The sequence below is a fragment of the Macaca mulatta genome, chromosome 1, assembly GCF_049350105.2.
Source record: "Macaca mulatta isolate MMU2019108-1 chromosome 1, T2T-MMU8v2.0, whole genome shotgun sequence".
NCBI classification, from domain to species: domain Eukaryota; kingdom Metazoa; phylum Chordata; class Mammalia; order Primates; family Cercopithecidae; genus Macaca; species Macaca mulatta.
The window spans coordinates 73481697-73503147 of NC_133406.1; the positions used below are offsets into that span (position 1 = coordinate 73481697).

Below are 21451 nucleotides of genomic sequence, written 5' to 3' on the forward strand. Positions count from 1 at the left end.
ACTGAAAATCCAGTTAATTGTCTAGGTAATTTTTCGGTTGCCAAGTAACCACATAGACAGTTTTTCTCCCAGCAACTTACCTGTCTAAGGTTACTCTGTTCACATTAACCACAAAACAAAATGCATATTTAAAAAATCAAATAAAATTTAGCCAGTATTTTGGCTTTAGACCATGAGTATCCAATATTTTGGCTTCCCTGGGCCACATTGAAAGAAGATTAATTGTCTTGGGTCACATATAAAACACACTAACACTAACAATAGCTGATGACCTAAAACAAACAATTGCAAAAAAACCCACGAAAGTTTATGAATTTATGTTGGGTGGCAATCAAAGACACCCCGGGCTTTAGGTTGGACAAGCTTGCTTTAGACATTCAAGAGAAACTGGTGGATTTATGTTTTCAGAGAAAAAAATTATTGTAATTCACCAATTTCACTTGGTGAGTGTGATCCATGCTTTTGGTAAATCATGTCTATTCCTTTTAGATTTTTGGATGGGTAGGTAAGGCTTCCTAGTTACTAGTTTCTTCATGCTGCGGAGATCATTGTTGTCACGTGGCTGTTTTCCCTTCAGCGGCTTGCCATTTTCCACAATTACCTCTTGTAGTCTTGGCACGCCACTGACACATCCAGTAAAACATTGTTTTCCCAGAATCATTTGGTTTCAACAATACCTAGGTCTGTTCCTTGGTCCTCTGGGCTACTATTTCTAAAAGCACTCGGTAGCATATCAAAGTCCTATGTGGAGTTTTTAAAAAGCTCTATATTTCTCGACTCTATCCCAGGAGATTCTTAGTAAATTTGGGGTTGAGAATCTGTCTTTACACAAGCTTCCTAGGTGATTCTAATGTTCGTTCAGGTTTGGGAACTACAGGCATGGACTGTTTTGCCCATTATTCAGCTCTGTCCATGATGTAATCATTTTGTAATGGCAGGGAGTATGATGAATACCTAGAAAACTATTGTGAGCAAATAAACAATCTCCACTTACAAATTTATTTTCTTTCTGTTTAAAATATATATTTGTGACTATTCAGGAATAGAAAAATGTTTTTATTATCCAAATCAAAACACAGCGTGAGGTACTTTCCAATAAAATCAACTGTAGATTACACACAAGTCAAAATCATTTGACTGTTTACTGAGTTTAAAATCCTTCTAGGCACCAGGAAAAAGGTTTAATTTAAGATTTTAATCTTTCCTTATATTATATGGTTTCTGAAATGGATTTTGTGCATCTTAAACTATAAGATTGACAAGTCTGAATATTACAGATTTATTAACCATTGGTTAAATGGTTAGAGTTAGTGTGTAAAGCATTCTACAATATCCCCTAGGCTGGACCAGAATGAACAATTTATACAAAGCCTGAGGTATGTGAGAGTTAAGGTCATATTAAACAAGCGAAAGTTGTGTTCTATTCCACAATGATACCTTTCGAACATGATACATTAAACATTTAAGTGTGATATTGAATTCAAAGAAAAAAATGACACATGCTGGGAAATTTGAAAGAGGTCCAAACCTCAGTAGGCAGTTTTATTATTTTGAAATGGAGGCTTTGAGACCCAGCAAATGTTGGAACAAGAATGTTTTAAAATGAGCAATTAAAGACAAAAAAATAATTCTTCAAACAATCACCATTGGTATCTATAGAATATTATACAGAACTAGATAACGTATTTATTATATAAATTACTTCGTTTAATCTTTACAGCAACCCTACCTGCCTACATGTAGGTGTTATTGTTATCTCCACTTCACAGATGGAGAAAATTGAGACTTAGAGACTAAGTTCAGCTAATAGCTGGCAGTACTGGGATATGAATCCTGGCTTTTTCATTTGTCTTACTTTCATAGTCATAAAATAAAGATATTTTCAAATCCACACTGAGCATGAAGTCTTCAGATTAGCAATGGCAACTGATATGTGTAATAATGTTAAAATAACAGATATTTTGATAAACCATGGGACTTCCCAGTCATATGGTAAGGAAATCACCAACTTTGCTCATCACCCTGAAATTTCCCTTATTGTTCTTGCAGAATTTGGATTGTAGCAGACCCTGGTCTGAATCTAAAACTTTCTTGTCAATAGGCTAAATCTGGTCTTAGATTGGCTCTATCCAGCTTCATTTTATTTTGTGGTGCAAAAACACAACAGCACAATAAAAATACCAAGAAGAAATATACTAAAAAATTGTGGCCAAGCACATTGGCTCATGCCTGTAATCCCAGCACTCTGTGAGGCAGAGGTGGGCAGATCACTTGAGGTCAGGAGTTCGAGACCAGCCTGGCCAGCATGGTGAAACCCCGTCTCTACTAAAAATACAAAAATTAGCCAGGCATGGTGGTGTGTGCCTACAGTCCCAGCTACTTGGGAGACTGAGGCAGTAGAATCACTTGAACCCAGGAAGCAGAGGTTGCAGTGAGCCAAGATTGCACCACTGCACTCCAGCCTGGGCGACAGAGCAAGACCCTGTCTCAAAATAAATAAATAAATAAATAAATAAATAAATAAATAAATATATAAATAAATAAAATTTAAAAATCACAAGATAGCAATGCTATTCCATGAAAGTAGAAATCAATTCTGTAAAGGGGACTATAAATTTGTATATTTCCCACAGCAGAAGATATGTCTCTATTGACATTAAGAACAGAGTTCAAGAATATCTACACTCTTAAAACATAAAGGTTATAGCACTTTATGATGCATTCTGCCACTATTAATTATTCCTTTATATTTTATTTAATATGTTGTACATTTATTTTAAAACAAAAGTGGGTGAAATAATGTACATTTAATATTTTAGAGCAACTTATATTTTTCTTTGCTTATAAAGCTCTTTGTAAACTTTCTTTTGAATTTTGAGGAAAAATAATCTTTTCTCTTTGATCTTAGATTATAGCAGAAGGTGCTGGTATATAAGAACTTAAGTTTTATGTATTAGGCCTTTACACTATCTTTATAGCTATACAATATTACCTGTTTTGACCATTCGATTCAATAAAAATAGGCCTCTGCTAATTATGTTATGGAATGGATCTACTGATGGCCCAAATGGCTGTTACTAACTATTTGGTGCCTTGTTGAACTGTAGCTAAACTTATTCTGATGGGGACAAAAAGAGTGTGTCTCAATTTCATCTTAAGACTAGATATTAAAAATAAAGTCACATATTTTTGAAGTGTATTTAACATCTTAATCAATTTTAAATTTTACTTGGAAAGGAAAGTCCCCCATGTGTCCTTTATGTGAAAAGACAGAGAAAGCAAATCTCACTCTACTCTTTACTCCACGGTATTAACGCAGTCAGGATTTTACCCGAGGATGGTGCTTACTTCAAAATATAATATTGCACTAAGTCACAAGGCAACCCAATAATGACTAAATGGCTCAGTGAAGGCTATTCAGCTTACAGAGGAAAAATGCAGCTACCATAAGTGGTCACAACCCAAGGTACATGGGCGGAGTGAACAACTGTCTTTCCAAACTCCGCATTCGCTGATATAATATAAAAGGAATGGTATAATGTCAATGATCCAATCTAAGGAGTCCCATGGAAATGAACATTCAAGGTAATTCTGACCTATATGACTTTCACTGGATATATTAATAGAAGAGGAAGCCAGGCGCAGTGGCTTGTGCCTTTAATCTCAGCACTTTGGGAGGCCGAGGCGGGTGAATCACCTGAGGTCTGGAGTTCGAGACCAGCCTGACCAGCATGGAGAAACCCTGTCTCTGCTAAAAAAAAAATACAAAATTAGCTGGGCGTGGTGGCATATGCTTGTAATCCCAGCTACTCAGGAGCCTGAGGCAGGAGAATCATTTGAACCCAGGAGTCAGAGGTTGTAGTGAGCCGAGATCGCGCCATTGCACCCCAGCATGGGTAACAAGAGTGAAACTCCATCTCAAAAAAAAAAAAAAAAAAAAAGATGAGTAAAAAGATATTTAGTCTCTTGTACTTGAAAGTGTTGCTTTCATAGAAAGATATATATACTTATACTGACATCTAGATACCTGTATCTCTATGTATGTATGTATGTACTCATGCATCTACACACTTAGAAGTGTGGTTTAGATTCTGTTCGTATTTATCCAGGAGACCGACTATGTCTTTCTGATTTACTATATTAACAGTTCCATTCTTATCTCTAATTAATTCCTTTAAATTATTTACACACACACACACACACACACACTTTTTTTTTTTTTACCTGGTGGTGTCCAAGCTACAAATATAGAATAAGGCCCAATTACTGTGATATTATATGGAGGATGGATTTCTTCTGGTGTTGACATAGGTGTTTGAACAATGTAATCATCACTAGTACTGCTGCCACCTCCAGTTTTGACTTCTAACTTGTAAGTGTATCTATATTTAAAAAGAAAGAAGAATTGTGATAAAACCATGCACAAGAGACTTGAACAATGATAACCGGGTTTTGTATCCATTGCTTAGTTCTACATTTGTGACAAATTGCAAATTCTTTGCTCCCTTTCCAGAAACTTGACTTGGTAGTTTTTCTTGCACAGGCAACATTCTCTCCAAACCATTGTAATTTCAGCTGCTTTCAACTTTATTTTTAACCTGCTAGTAATTCATAGCTTTTCTTGAAGATTTCAGGAAAGTCTTAGAGTGTGCTGGTGGATTGTGGAGGATTCAAATTAATCTTCCCCATTTTTAAATGGGTTGGAGTTCAGGGAAATATGTTTAGAGAAAGATGTTTTTAAATTGATCTGCTATTCCTTACAATAAAATGAAATTGATCTCTACTTTCTACAATAAAACATCTGTTGATTTAAGATATGTTTTTGTCTCTGCTGAGAAATGAATGGGAATGAAATGCAAATATGTGGAACTTTTTCCTCTAAAACTACTCACAACTATATGTAGTGTAGCAAGTAGAGAAACATTGTACAAGAAGAAAGGAGAGTTGATGGAAAACAAAACGCTTTACATCTCTTTTATTGCTAGTTTAAGGATGCATGTTTTTGAAGATAATTTGGTAATTTTTAAAGTTTAATACTTCATGTATTTTGTATATTTAAAAATTCTCATGCTTTTATGTCAAACAGAAGACAAATTATTTATATTTTTAAGAAATTTCATGTAGTCTAAAGACTAAATGATTTAGCACTTTTATCAGTTGTTGAATGGCCAAGGAATGAGGAAGTTAATTAAACAATTTAATAACTTTCAGTTGGACATGCATTTCTTACCAACCCAGAGAAATGTACAAATCTTGCTGTATGATTGGTAAAGTTTTCTTTTAGTTTACCTGCTATTGGGCTCCAGGTTTTTATCAGTGAAATTCTGCTCTTCACTGCCACCCAGGAAAAGCAAGTTTCCATTACGACTCAATTGATATTGAGAAATGAGGCCATTGGGCTTTTCTGGCAGACTCCAGTATAATTCCACAGTTGTAGAATTGATGATAATGTGTCGAGGTGTCACCCAAACTCCTGGCAAGAATAACGCAATGAGGTTTTATTGTTAGGATAAAATAAACAGTGTATCAAAAGTCACACCATCCCTCCATGAACTATGATATTTTTTCTGTTGATTTTAAAAAATATCTAACTGTAAGGAACAAAAATACATAATTGGTGTAAATATATTTTTATTACTTTGATTATTTTATTTTTGAATTGCCTTTGGAAAGTGAATTTCAGACAACTAGCAGTGGATAATTTCTCTGCCTTGGTTGTCACTCTGAGTGTATTTTAAATTAAGGCCTGAGAGACTATCTCGGGAGTTCAAACTTTTTAATACGATTTACCTGGAATACGTGAAAGTAGGCATAATCGAGTATTTACCTGAATTATACAATTCAACAAATGAGTGTACTTTTCCTTTTTCTTGCCCATCAGTGCTATGCTTTCTTCTCTTTTCTTCTCTGGCTATGCCTCTGGCCTCGTTTACTGGGATGTCTTCCCCTCCTGGACCTTGAAAGGATGTAATGCCTCAGAGCAGTAGGCTCTGTTCTCTCTCTCCTCTCTGTGTTTCCTCCTTTCTCTTCTTTTTCTCTCTTCTCTTCTCTTCCAACACTGACTTCCCAGGTGATCTCCATTCAGCATGGGTTTTAAATATGCATATGCTGAAGACCCCCAAAGGCATATGTCTAGATTGAAACTCTCTTCTGAGTGTCAGACTCAAGAATCCAACTGTTTGCTTGACACCTCCATTTGGATGACTGATGATATATCAAAAACTAAAAACATGCAAAACAGAACTCTTGTTTTTCCTGTCTACAATCTATGTACCTCCCAATCTTGTCCATCTATCCATTTTCTTGGACAATACACACAAAAATAATGATCCTTGAGACTTTCACTTTTCATACCCCCAAATGTAATCTAACATCAAGCCCCGAAGATTCTATAAGGTATACTTCCCTGTATCTTTACTTTCACTTCGCCTGGTTCAAGCCACATTTCTCTCTCTCAGAAACTCCTGTCATAGCTTCTAAACTTGCCTTCATGGTGAAATCTTGGCCTTCCGTATTCCATTGGGATCTTTATAAAAGTGTATAAAGTGTATATGTAAGCCAGTATCATCTTTATGAACCATATAACCCTTTTGAATTTATTCCTATAATATAATCCCAATTTCTTATTATGACCCATGTGGTCCCACATTTTATTGGCTCTGGCACGCATGGAAGCATTCTTTCCACCGTTCACAGAGCTGTGGCCATGCCAGATTCCTTTCTATCCCTAGAATGCTTCAGGTTATTTCCTACATCTGGGCTTTTGAACTTCCATTCCTTTGACCTGGAACACTTTTGTTCCCTTGCAACATGACATTTTTGAATTTTGTTCTCCAATGCAGAATTGCTCTTATATGTAGAATGTTCTCATATGTTCTCATAGTTCAGTTACTTGTGTAATTATCACCTTATTGATAAGACCTTATTTTAACACTCTCTTAACTCTAACTTGAACCCCATCTAATGGAGTCCCAACCTAGTTTCTCTGTATTGCATGGCTTTTTCTATTTCCTTCTTAATACTCAAAATATCATAATAAAATTCTTTCTTCAACATACTATTATTTTTACGTTATATGACAGTGCAGTCCACTCCTTTTTCTTGCTTTGATGCAAAATTACTTCCATGGTAGCAGGGATCTTCTCTGTCTTATTTGTCAATGTATCTCTATGGATAACACAATGCCTAATACAAGTTTAGTGAATAGATTTATTGTAAATATATCTCCTGCAAAATACTATGCTAAGCACTGCAGGCAGTTCTAGGGAAAGCAGAGATGACTAAGATGTGGCTCACTCTTTCAAGGAGTTTATACTTCTGTCTAAAAGACAAAGTATACACACAAACAACTGTAATTCAATGTCAAACATTCAAATACTCTTATAGATGTACGAACCTATTGATGGAGAACCCAGCAATGAGAAAGCTCAAATCCTACCACTTTATGTTGTTATCGAGTTATACTCTGATTAGACACTGTAAATCTCTTCTGGAGATTAAAAAAAACCTCATTTCAATATTAGGTTCCCTGTAATCAATAGCTTTTGCTTGATTGTATCTCCTGTGTAGGTTACTCTGCATAGGATAAGATTTTGACACTTTAGAAGAAAAATTTTCAGAAGAACAAAATGCAATTTATTTAGCAGCATCCTGAAAGAAACAAGATAGATTTCAAAAATGTCTCAAACATCCCAGCTTTCAAAGGAGCAATATATTCCTGAGAAGAAAGTAGTTCATTTTGTTCTGAGAGTTTGCTCTGTTCTAGGTATTTGGAAAAGTTCACAAATCATAGTATATATTTATGTGTGGGTTTCTCTGCCAACAGCTGCTAGATGATTCAACCAGAGTTCTGATTTAAATGTAATATTAATTTGTTGATTCAAAAGATAAAGTATAAAGTCTTAACTCATAATCTGCTTCCTATAGTTATATCTTTTTCATCTTGAATGTTGTATTAAAAATCACCAAGGTACTAGAATGGCTATTGCTTGGTTTCTGATTTGAAACAGTCAATAAAGCCTGTGGATGTGGAGGAGCTAATAAAATAAAATGAAACGTAATTTTGGGTTTGTTTCAACTTTTAAGTAAAAGTTGAGTTTATTATTTATACAGGCTGGCAAAAGCTCTGTTAAAGTTGGTAATAACTCCATGTCCATTGGTTTGATTGATAAGATGCAGTTCAAATGTATACATAATCAGAAAGTGCCGCATTTTTACTTGGATGTTGATATGGGGACATCATTATCTTGGCAGCTGCAAGAAATCTTTGCTAGAGTAAGATGATCTTTGGTGGGATATATTAACGAGTCCTAGGTGGAGAATTTGTTCGCTTCACCATGTAACCCCAGTCTAAGTCTCAGGTAAAACCAGAAAAACCTATTCTGTATAATAAGGGAGCAAATTGAGGCAGTTCAAGGGAAAGAAATGAATAGTAGGGAGGAAAGTAACCTAAGAGGATGGGGTGGGGTAAACTAGCTGAGAGGTTAAAACGGGAAAGGTAGAAGTAAACTTTTGTGGGCCTCTTTACACAATGACAACCAGTATAATATGTCTACTGTATTTGTTTTAAATTTATCTTGAGTTGCATGCAATATTACCCACTTCTCATGTCCCTACAAATCTTCATTCCAATTCAAAATTCCCAACATTTATTGTGGATTGTTTTTCTCGTGAAATCTGGTGATAGGAACCAATTTTGTATTAGTTGATGTCAGGGATGCACTGAATTCTGGACTATTTAGTATTTGTTAATTTATTCACTCAACATTCTATCTGACTCTGTGTCATTTTCTGTGTTGGGCACTGTGGATATGAAGATAAAGACTCACTCTTACCCTTCATGGAGTTCATGTATCATGGTGAATAAAGATGTTGATAAAAAATTGTACTCCAGTATGATACATGCTTTAAGAGAAGGAGACACAGTATCCGTTAGAACACTTAGAAAGGGTAACCTGACACAGACTGTGGGGAGAAATGGAGATGGGTAGGAAGTAGGTGGTTGTAATGGAAGATTTCAGAAGGGGAGATGTGCGAACCAAGTTTTGAAACGGTGGGCATTAACTGAGTGAGGATGTAGGGAAAGGGAGTTCAGGCTGAGGGGAACCCACAGAAAGTCCTAGAAATATGGGCAAGGATAGCAGGACTGCACATACCGTGGCATGACTGGTGCATTGCATGGCATGTGGGGAAGACTGAAAGCCTTGAAAAATTGATGGAAGTTAAAACTTGAGGGGTCCATGTTGCTTTGCTAAGGAGATATGGATGTATGTCTTCCTGGAAGGAAATGGGATTTTATGGAGGTGACTAATATGGCATATTCTTATTTTGTCAAAAGAGGAAAAAGAATTAGGATGTGGGATGTGAGAAAGAGGAAAAATGACTAAAAATGACTAGAGGAAGCAAACCTAGTTACGAGAATCCAGAGAACTTCTCTTCTTATAACTATAAAGATCTGAACCAAGGTAGTGGTAAAACGGATGGTAAAGAAGAACAATGTTTTAAAAAGTCCTTAAGATTTAAAACAAATAAGATTTTATGAAGAATTATGTATTACTTATGGAAAAGGGAGCCATCAAGAATGTCAAGCTTTGGGCTTAGGTGATAGGTAGGTGGTAGTATCTGAGAGAAGAAGAAAAGCAGGTTGAGGAGTAGAGTGGAGTGGAAGAATTAAGTGGTGAAGTACTGAGGTTAAAGTTTTTGAAAAACACCTAAATATAAATATGTAGTAGACCAATACATAAATAGAATTTAAATCCACAAGGGTAGTTTTAGTATTTGGTAGCTCTCAGCCTCCGTTAGGAGATAAAGCCAGTGCTTAAGAATTCCAGAACAGCTTGGGAGTTATAGTGCAAACAGTAGAGGAAAAACAAAGGGCGCATAAACGTTAAAAGAAGGGCAGAGGAAGAGGAATCTAGAATGAAACTGAGAAAGACTGGTTCTTCTTTTCCCTTATCTTTTCCACATTGTCAATGCTAGAGGAAAGGATGTCTGCAATTTTGCATGATTTATCTCTAAAATGAATTAGAACTCACTTGGACTTCAGTAATTGTAGAAAAGAGGAGTAATAATTCCATTCAAAATCTTCCCATTATGTGACTAAAGGTACAGGTACACAGTTTTCTATGAGGATAAAACTGTAGAGTACTGTGTCCAACTTATCAATGAGGTTGTAATGTGCATTTATTTTTTCTTAGATTGAAAATGACAGGCAAGTGAAAAGAGCTCAGGTTGCATTGGCTATGCTAAACACTTCTTTTAATTCTCTTCATGTTCACTTAAGATATTCATATATGAGATCTTCAAATTATATCCGATATATTTCAAAATGGCATTTTATAATTAGTTATATCTGGGTGAATAATTTAAAATGGTATACTTGTTTTCACTTTACAATAAAACAACAAAACTTAATGTGATTGCTAAGGTGTTCCCAAGTTAAGCATTCGTACTATATTTATATCATATATGGGTCATATATAAATGGCACTTATTCAGCCAGAAAATGGCCCTAAATCCGTGTTTCTTCTGCAGAGGGAAGTCAATTTTGTTTATCATTTCTTTGCATGGTTGTTTGTGTTAAAGGAAAGGTACATACAGTTAAAAAAAAAAATTAAGGGCATTTCTCATATCACATTACCCTGCACTGTTGAAAGCTACAATTTTTAAGTCATAAAATGTAAGTCCTTTCAAGAAATTTTGTCGGGAAAAGTGGGAAAATAGATGTGTATTTCCAATGAATTTAAATACATGAATTTGGTAGACAGGAGTGGAACAAGAGATTCCGTTATTTTATCAGGCTTGAGTTTCAGCCAAATCTGGTTGATAGATCCTTTAGAAATTATCCATTATCATCAAAGTATCCATTTGATAGTTTACCTTTCCAAAAAATCCACTGCTGGTTTCTTCCTTTCAAAGGAACACTAAGCTTTTTGACATGAAACATTCTTTATATAGAAAACATCATTAGTGAATTCCTGGTGAGGAGCCATATGCCCCATATGTGGAATTTTCCATTTTATTCCCCATTTACTGGTAGGAAGTTCAGGTCTAATATTCTGAGGTACAACAATCCCTTTCATTAGAAGAGTAATGGACAAGTAGTTCAGGAGTCTATGGTGGCAATTAACATTGCATTTCTGTTTAGAAACTTATTTATGCCTTGGTTTCCCCATATGAAAAATAGGCAGATAATGAAGATTAACAAAATAATTAGTTGATCACTAACACATGCCACTTAGTATATTATTCTTTTGAAAGTAAATGACACCACCCATCCCACCTCTCAATGCATGGGTAACCATTGCTATCAGTTGGTGTGTATACTTCCTGGATTTTTAAATGCATTTATTTATTAACCATTAACAACAAATGTCATTTTCTCAGTTTGTTCTTATACATTAATATAATTTCATAACTTCCTCTTTGTATGAACTGATCATCTCATTCTTTTATATTGGTGCATGAAATTCCACAATATGAGGATAGCTGATTTTATTTAGCAATTCTCCTACTCATAAACATTAAAATTGCTCCCAACATTTTGCTATTAAACAAAATAAATGCGTCAATAAACATCCTGGTGGATGCCTCCTTGAGCAGTGTGGCACAGTTTCTGGCATAAATGATGAAAACAGAATGGCTGTATCATGGGAAATTAACAATTTAAATGTAATAGACATTTCCAATTTGCCGTCTAAGGTGATGATTCCATCTTATATTCCTTCAAACTGCGTCTGGTTGTACATCTCTGTACATCACTGTTCATTTGTCAAAATCCTTGTTTCTTGTGGTCCATCTCAGAAGTCATCTGCTCCATAAAGTCTTTCTTGATGTCAATGATGGGTTATTGTTTCTTCCTCTTCAGGCCAACCTTAGTACTCTATTCATTTGTTCTTTCTTAACATCAACTTTTAGATTTTCTCTCTTCATACAGATCTTTCTCCTATCACTTCTACTTGATTGTCAATCTTGAGGGCAGAGAATATTTTAAACAACTTCAGCAGTGAGCATGGTGCTTATTACATATTAGATGCTCCCAAAATATTTGTTTAACATCTGAGTTTTTTAAAAATTTCAATAATTCTTCTTTCCACAGAAAGCCAACTCTAAAAAGGTTAAAGAATTGAAAGCGAACTGATCTTGGGAAGCTACACATGAATCAAGCCTGAAGAATGGGAACCTAGAATATGATTTTATTCTGTACCTATCAACTTTATTGCCTCTTCCTTGTTTGTTATGAAGGAATTTACAGATTCCATCTCAAAATGCTGTGTGAAAATTTCTTCCCTCAAACCATGGATATTGTTTCATTACCTTCAGGAGCTGCCTGCAGTGTCTGACCTAGAAAAGGCTCGCTTGAAGTGCACCCAGCAGATGTACAAGCCGTAAGCGTGAAACTGTAGTTGGTGTACGGCTGGAGACCTAGAAAAATCAAGCAAGAAATAAAGTACACCTTAAGAGGATTATTTATTATCAATTAGGCACCAGAAGTAACATGCAGAGTTGTAGATATGATAGCCAAAACATTTAAGAGTACTCTTTAAAACACTCTTTAAAGGTCTGAACCTCATAAGAGGTTAAGTGTTGAGCAAAATTTCATTTATCACTGATAAACTAATAAATTCTCAGCCATAGAAGAGACCTTAAAATTCATGTGAACCATCTACCCTTCTCTTGATTCCCTATACAAGATGTCATTGAAGAGGCTGTCCCGTCTATACGATCAGAGCACTCCGTCTCCCATAGAGCCCATTTCATCTTTAGAGAGCCCTAGAGTTATCCTTATTTTGTTTGAAAGTCCTTCCTTATATTGTGATGAAATCTTTCTATCGCTTTCACCCCTGGGGACATATAGAACAAATCTAATTTCTTTTCCACATGACAGTTCTTCAAATGTTTGTAGACAGTTATCAAAACCCCCTGAGTCTTCTCTTCTCCAGGCTAACCATCCCAGTCTCTGCAATTGCTTCTTATATAAATAGGGGCAGGAAAATAAAAAGAACGTTAGATTCAACATTTTCTTGCCCCAAGTCATATTCAGCTCATATTAATGCCAACCAACACTTTTGTTTTTAAACTTTGCACTCTGCCTAATGTGCCTTTTTTTTTTTTGGTGTGTTGATTTTGTCTTTACACGTAGATTAAGGCTAATTTGGAGAAGAGATGGTGCTTATTACTTCTTTCGTATTCAGAATATGATACAGCATGGTAATAGTTCGTAAGTTTTCAGGGAGAAAAGAATGACAATCCATCTAAAATAGAAGTTGTATATTGTTAGATTTTGCTGCTCTGTGCGTGGCTGGTGACCTTGTGAGAGTTACTGAGCTCTCTTCGCCTTGGTCTACTGATCTGTAAAATGGGGAATCATTATAGCATCTAGCAGACAGGAGAAGATGAAATAGGATACACAAAGTAGTATTTCATTCTAGCAGAAGCAACTTTAAAACTCAGCAGCATTCAACAAGGAGGATATTGAGGCTTACAAGACATCTCTCCCTTGACGCTTGGGAAAGTTCAAACAATGCCAAAGCTCTCTTTGAGAAAAAAATAGTATTTTAAAACAACAGGACTTAGCCTATTTGTTAAATAATTGAACTAAGTTACAGATGAATCCAATGATTGTTATGCTTATTTTTTCACATATTTTGAGCTACATTTTCACATATTTTGTTCTTTTGGTGGAATGACCGTTCCTTCAGAGATGTTCATGTGTCACTTTGTCCGTTTATGCAGATTTCTCCTCAAATGCTACATTTTAAAAAATTTTGACCATTTCATCTAAACAACCCATCCATCACGTTTTATCACCTCACATAATTTTCTTATTTCATAGCCTTCAACCATCTCTGATGTTTGCTGTGTCTCTTGCTTATCTGTTATTTGTCTCCCACTTTAGATGTATGTTCTGAAAGAACAACAACTTTGTTTTGCCTCTCTGTATCCTTAGGATTGTGACAGGCACAAAAGGTATGTTTGTTCAATGAATGAAAAAATTACCGATCTCATTCATTTAGAATGAGAGCAGTAGTCTGGGTTCTCTGCTAAAGCAATAATGTTCTGCAGCTGGAGCTGCCCCAAGGTTTAGCTTCAGAGCCCTTTGTATTTTCTTATCAACTTAGTGATAAGATGCAGGCACTTATTTGATTATAATCTTCCATTTGGTTGCTTTGGAGGATTTATATAATTTTGATATTTACCTGATTTACAGATGAAGAATATGACTAAAGATCTAAGCCATACCCAAGCCACATATGTTTGATAAAAGCTTATGGGAAAATGCTAAGATTACAAAATGTAGAGCTCAAAATAATGGAAGGGAACATTCAAGAATGAAACTCAGAGGTTGCAGTGGCAAACTCGTTTAGCTTGACAATGTCTCCTCTTCACTCTCACTACTGACAAAAAGGGTCTTGACCAGTGTGATACCATTTTACCTAAGTATCTTATTTTCCCCATTTAGAATATAAGCCCTTTGAGAGTAGAAATGACATCACTGAGTGAGTCTTTTTGGGAGGTCATTTTCCCCCATAGTGCCCATTTTTAGGCATTCAATGTTGAACAAATATTGCTTAAGGAAGAGCATGCCCACGATAGTGTCCCATAAAGTTTGCAGAGATATGAGGCTACGATGTCTGTCACCATGTGACCTGACCAAAAAGGTCCTTCCTCATAATTCCATCAGTATCCCTGCCCATGGCGTTGATTTCTTTGAGTTGGAGATTTTTTTTAGTTGCAGAATATTAATAAAATAACAGAAATTAATATAATTTGTGAGCAATACATATATTCTAGATTTTTTCCTGAATGCCAGATGTAAATCTGGTAGCTAAAAGTAAACAGATACTTTATTTTTTTTTTCTGGAATATTCTGACCAAAACAATGGCCTCAGTTATCTTCCTCAACATGGTCCTGGTTGGTCTGATTTCAGATATGCAGTGACTGTAAAAGAAAATTTTAGGATGAGCATTAGGGAAAAAAGAAAATTCATAATCACAGAGGTTTGCTAGGTTGATTAGAGGATTGAGAGTATTTGTAATGAGAATTGTAGTTGAAAGGAAAATTAATGTATATAAAAATATAAATTGTCATTTCTTGACAAAGCCTTTCTGCAGCAAGTTGAGTGGTCTCCATTTTACTTACAGCCTAGAATTTGAGAAGGCAGGTGTTTAGGCATGGTACAACAGTAGAGTATCCAGCAACTTAGGGATTTTTGAAAGAGGGAGGAAAGTGCATCAAAAGAGTTTACATTAAATGGGGTAGGTTCACCAAGCTACAGGTGTTTACATTAAATGGGGTAGTTTCACCTAGCAGGATATGGGGGTAGGGCTGGTGGAAGGAATATGTTTCTCTTGAAGCTACTGGTGTATTAGAATCAAGGAGGAATGGCAAACTCAGCACTGAGCAGAAAACCTTGGTCAAGAAGTCAGAGGAGTTCAAACATATTGTCAAATCAAGAGGAGTCAACATGGTGCACTAAGGAAAGGAGACAAAGATTGAAGAACCAAAAGGATGAGAGTGGGAGACATGTCTGCAAGTGAATATGGGGAGAATGGCAGTTTTACTCTAATTCATTGGCACTTTATCCTCTAGAGCTGTGTCTGTCCCTGAAATGTAGCCATGCTGGCCAGTTTAATGGACCATGTGGGCAAAGTGTACAAATACTTAGGCTCATTTCAAAAGATGTTTGCTAATGTGTATCAAGCAACTTGACACCTGCCATATTTACCTTCCAGGGTCTGTTCCTGCTTTTTAGAACAAAACTCACAGTTTCCTTGGATAAGCCAGTCGTTTGTCCACTATCAGGCTTTGTACTTTATTTAGTGTTGACTTCATCTGGGCTGAGGAGTGTATAGATAACCCAAGCCTGAACACCAGCTCTATGTTCTCCCATCACATAAGAGCTAGAGCTAATAGTATTTAAGTTACTCAATGGCTGCCTTCCGTCTGAAGATTAAGCGGCATTTAGAAGACATAAAAATGGTAGAAACCATTGCAGCTGCTCTTTATTAAAATTAATATTATTTTAATTGGCAAGTCATAATTGTATACATTGTAGCTGCTCAAAATGAAAAAAAAAGTTAGAACAATTTAGTTCAAACACCAGCACAAAAACTATAAATTAGGAAGAAAAAACCCAACAAACCAAACTCAGGGTGTTTTTGTTTTTGTTGATCTGTTTTTAATTCTGTTTTCATTGGACTCTATACATTAACTAAATATATTTTATGAGAATTGCAGTTATTTTAAAGGAAGTTAGTTATAAGATTATGTAAATGACATACTAGCAAAAGTTTATTGAGCATTTACTACTACTTGGTCCTCTTCTGTGCACTTTATGGGTGTTAATATAATCAATGCCCACACTAACTTTCTGCTGTGCATGCTATTATTTGTTCATTATACAGATAAGGAAGCTAAGGCACAGAAAGTTGGAGGAAATTGCCTATGATCACAGAGATAAGAAAGGGCTGGGGCCAGGTGCAGTGGCTCATGCCTGTAGTCCCAGCACTTTGGAAGGACGAGGCGGGTAGATCACCTAAGGTCAGGAGTTTGAGATCAGCCTGGCCAACATAGTGAAACCCCGTCTCTACTTAAAAAAACCCTACAAACATTAGCCAGGCGTAGTGGCACATGCCTATAGTCCCAGCTGTTTGGGAGGCTGAGGCTGGAGAATTGCTTGAACCTGGGAGGCAGAGGCGGTAGTGAGCTGAGATCCTGCCACTGCGCTCCAGCCTGGGTGACATAGTAGCGAGACTGAAAAAAAAAAAAAAAAGAAAGAAGGAAAGAAAGAAAGCCAGCCAGCCAGCCAGCCAGTATTGGAACTTGGGCAGTTACACTGAGAAATGTGGCCCAGAACAACTGGATCAGGCTTCCTAGCCTTATAATAAAAACCATGACATAAATAGCTCAAAGCCCAGTGAAATTTCCAGTAATATAAAAAATTCAAGTGGGACTATATATTTAAATATTTTCATTTTAAATATTATTATGCGTCATGTAGTGAGGTACTGAGTCATGTTCTCTGCTAAGAGAGCAGTCTGAAATTAGGCTATTTGGGTTCTAATACTTATCTACTTACTAAGTACTTGACTACAAGGAAGTTTTCTGGTTTCTAGGTTCCTCAGTTTCTATATCTAGAAACTGTAAGCATGATAGTAGAGACTGCTTAATAGGTCTACGGATTAATTTAAGTGAAGGCAATATCTAAATCCATAATTTAGAAAATTTAAAACCATATTCTTTTAGTTTTTATATTTTTCATATTGTTAGAGGATTGGATTACTAATAGGCTTGGCTCAGATAATCTGTAAGAAAGCATCAACTACTATCAGGCATAGATGATTTACATGAACCTGATGACCTTTCATATATACGACTCTGTAAAACTCAATAAAATGAACACATTTCAACTGGAATTTGCTGTCATTTTAAGTAAGCCTCTATCGGTAGTGCTTAAAACGAGATATATACGACATATTAGCAACAGGCAATGAAAAGGGCACACCAATTGAAAACTACTCATGAATTGATCAGGATGAGAAGAGGGAAATAAAGAGATGTCTCAAAGGAACCGTTCCAACTGTAACTTAATCCTGAAGTCGAAGAGTAGAAGGAGAAAAGAAAACATCATTCAAGTGCTCAGCATTGAATTAGAAGAGTAGGAAATAGCAGTTGTAGAGTACAGAAAGGCAAATGCATGGAGAAAAGCCAAGTATTTAACATTTCAGTATAGTGAAGATTACTGTGGCTGCAAATTACCTGAATTTCCCTACAGGGAATCATGTTCTTTTTTAAAGGAAAGAAGCATAATATAACCAAACTCATTACAATTACACTTCCAAGTAACGTTACTTTCAAGAGTAAATGTGTGCTAAAAGGGACTGCAAAATGTCTGCCTTTAGTTCATAAAAATATGATTTGGAAAATAAAACCCATGTTTACAAAAGTTATATTTGATGTACTCTATAAAGAACAGCTTGCTTCCAATTTTTAATCTCCTGATAAATAGTCAAAAAAAGGCACATTAGCCATTATAATTTCACATAGCAAGTGCTACTTCAAAACATTCAGCCAATTGTTCTAGAGTGTCATCTGTTATTGAAAGGACACAAAGATAGATGTGTACCCGCCCCCCACCCGCTACACCCTTGTTCTGCTCTCTAATCTTTGCACATACCAGAGAGATTTCGTAAGTTCTGTGAGTACCTGGTTTTCTGCACGTACCAGAGATTTTGTTTTGCACATACCAGAGATTTTGTAAGTTCTGAGGCAAGGTCACAAGACGTGTTTAAGTAAGATAAACTCTTGCTGCCATAAACCTGCTCTCCCGCCTCAAAGTTTGAACCAAAATATCAGAAATGGCAGGAACCAATCATAGTTAGCCAAATCGCCTTGTTCAAACACTAGCCAATCATATATCTGATTTGTATAATAACTCTATGCCCACTTTTCTTAGACTATATAACATTGTTCGGAGCTGAGTGGGGGAGCTCTCCTGCCCGTCTCGTTTCACGAGCGAGGGAGAGTTCCAGGTTCAAACCTGTAATAAAGATCCTTGCTGCTTAGCTTTGACTCTGGACTCTGGTGGTCTTCTTCGGGGAATAAACGGTCTGGGCATAACATTATGTTCTAAAGAACTACCAAATAGCCCTAAAGAATATGTAATTCTGTGAGTTCCTCCATCAGCATGTTTAGTGATTAGCTCAAGCACTGAGAGGCCTGAGTTACGTTAAAAAGTTTTTGTTAGGTGGTTATAAAGTATTGTAAAAAACCATCCTGCGGATAAGTCATCTGTCCTGGCACCAGTTCACCCAAACTGGATGTGTGGTCTGGCCCCTTGGACACTCACATTCAGTGTCTGTTACTAATGATACAGGAGTTAAGAAGAAATCACTTAGGCAGATAGTAAAGGTATGGGAGTCCTCGGTAAGGCTTTTCTTTTTAGTGAAAAGCCCCAAATAATTTTCTAACAAAGGGCAAGCATGTAAAGTCGAGCTGCAGACATAGGCAAGCAAGCTGGGTGCTTGCATGGGTGAATGTGGGCAGGAACTAAGGACCATACATGTTCAAGATGGCGGCTCCATCTTCCCTTCTCCTTGTCAGCCACTTGTACTGTAAGGCACAGACAAGACGGAGCCAATCAACTGGAAGGCCCATTTGTATAATAAGATTAGGGTGCGGTGACCAGCCTTCCCCTCACACTATGTAAATATCATACTTGATCGAACCAATCTGTGAGCCCTATATAAATCAGACACTGCCTTCTCCAGCCTGCCTATAAAATCTGCTGTGATCCACTGCCTCCTCACTTTTTCGGATGTCTGTCTCTCTCTCTCTCTTTCTCTCTCTCTCTCTCTCTCTCTCTCTCTCTCTCACAAGGAGTTGCTCTCCTCTCTCTTCTATCAAACTTTCCACTCCTTAACCCACCCACATGTGTCTGTGTCCTGAATTCTTTCTTAGTGCAAGACAACGAGCCCCAGGGTATATACCACGACAGCTATAATGATAGTGCTTCCTTTTGCCCTCACTTGCCTGGGATCTCACTAAATGATCCCTTTCAGAGCATCTCTGCCTACTGAGATTCCCAGGAACTCCAGCATCCACTGGTCATCTTGATTGTGATGGATAGAGCCATATCAGCATTCTACTTATATCAATCTGATAATTTGTGAAAATCTAGATGTTCAAAACTGATACACAAAAGCATCATGGAATTACTTTACAGACATCTAAGGTGCCTTTAAACTAGAATTTGTTTTACAGAATTTGATTAAGGATTATTTCAGGAGCTCACATGCTAAAGCCATCTTTTCTGGATGGTACCATCCTTCACAATCTCAACAGCTGCCCATTCCTCTTACCCAAGCCAATTTCTTGTCCCCCCACTTGGGCAGCATTGATACTGTCCATTTTCTGTATTCATGCTTTATGAATTCAGTTGCTACCTCATATGAACTGAACATCAAAACAAAGAGCCTCTTTCATTGCACATGCCAGTAAGATCACTTCATGACTTTTAGTTCTGACTACTTGCTATAAGTTAACTTGCGTTATTAATTCTACATTTCATGTGAAATTCTGAACCATAACTTAGGTCCCTCTCTCCAATATCTTCCTGATCCCAAGACGTCTTTCCTAACAAGTTACTTCTTTGGCAGACTCTCTTTCCAGATATACATCAGCATTAAGACTATTATTTAGACACCAGCAAGGAAAGACCCTTTCTCTTTGATGGTGTCTAAATAATAGTCTTAATGTTGATGTATATCTGGAATAAATATAGCAACAAAAATATAATATTAATTATATTATATATATATTTTGATTTTAGTGACAGTATTTTAATAAGTATTAAATAAATATTTTAATAAATACTTTTCCTCTTTCAAGTTCAGTGTTATACTAGACTGAGGATTCTTCTCTGCATTTCCAGGCAGACTTTTCTTCTCTAAAAACAAAATGTGATGTCAGGTGGCAGCAAAATCTGATGTTGCTCAAACATGAGACAATGAGGACATTGCAAAGGGAAGGGGGTGGCCAGAACTGGAGTGACAAAAGAGAACTAGCGTCCAGCAAAGTACACTGGAATATCCGGGATTTAAGGAGAATTTAAAAAAATACCTTTGTCTAGGCAGCTATCAATTATAGTTCTTTGGCCTTAATATTTTTATCCATAGGCAGGTTTTAAAACGAGAAAAAGCGGTTGGTGCTACTTTTTTTTTCTTTTTTGGTCAGGCACAAATTTAGTTGCTCTCAGAGTTGAAAAAATGAAAAGAAAATAAACTCTTATCACTATTTTCACAGGTCCCTAAAGCTTGGTGGTCAATAGTTACATAGTAACTGAGGGGAATGCAGCCTGGAGCATTGCATACAACCACAGAAGAAACTCTCAAAGCTTTTTGAGGACATTATCACCATCCTAGTTTTCTTGCTATCTGTTTTAATTAAAGAAATATACTGCAATTAAGTCCAGACTGGTGAAGATCAGGGTTGGATTTGTGGACTTTCGACTGTGCAATCAAACAAGGTGCCATGCTTGGAAACATGTGAGCTTACTTCTATGCTCTGCTTTCATTGTCTTGACATTTTAATGATTTCTGAACAAGGGGCCTGAATTTTCATTTTGCACTGGACCCCACAATTTTGTTGCCAGATCTGTCTGAGATTTAGATATGTTTGACAGTGGCATTTTTATCTCCATTTGAAACAGAATGTAGTCAAATACTAGTTTACTATTCAGTATTTATTCATTCAACAAACACTCTGTGAATATATTAAGTAATGTGATAGGTACCAGGAACACAATGGCAAACAGGAAGCTACTGTCTCTGTACTTAAAAAGCATTACCTATTACTAATTGTGGAACAGAGACAAGAGGAAAGGCTATTAGAATAAAATGTGATAATTACTATGAGAGCAAAGATAATATGGGAACACCTAGCAGAGTT

At 36.4% G+C, this 21451-nt stretch overlaps 1 protein-coding gene across 1 annotated transcript in view; it reads right to left on the minus strand.

The window, feature by feature from the left end:
• USH2A (usherin) overlaps positions 1-21451 on the minus strand; it is a 797990-nt gene that overhangs the window by 125895 nt on the left and 650644 nt on the right. The window contains exons 55-57 of the mRNA XM_015116260.3: positions 12316-12423; positions 5290-5473; positions 4225-4382 (exon numbers count right to left, since the gene is read on the minus strand). Of these exons, the coding sequence (XP_014971746.3) occupies positions 4225-4382; positions 5290-5473; positions 12316-12423 (450 nt within the window). The remainder of the gene's footprint in view (positions 1-4224; positions 4383-5289; positions 5474-12315; positions 12424-21451) is intronic.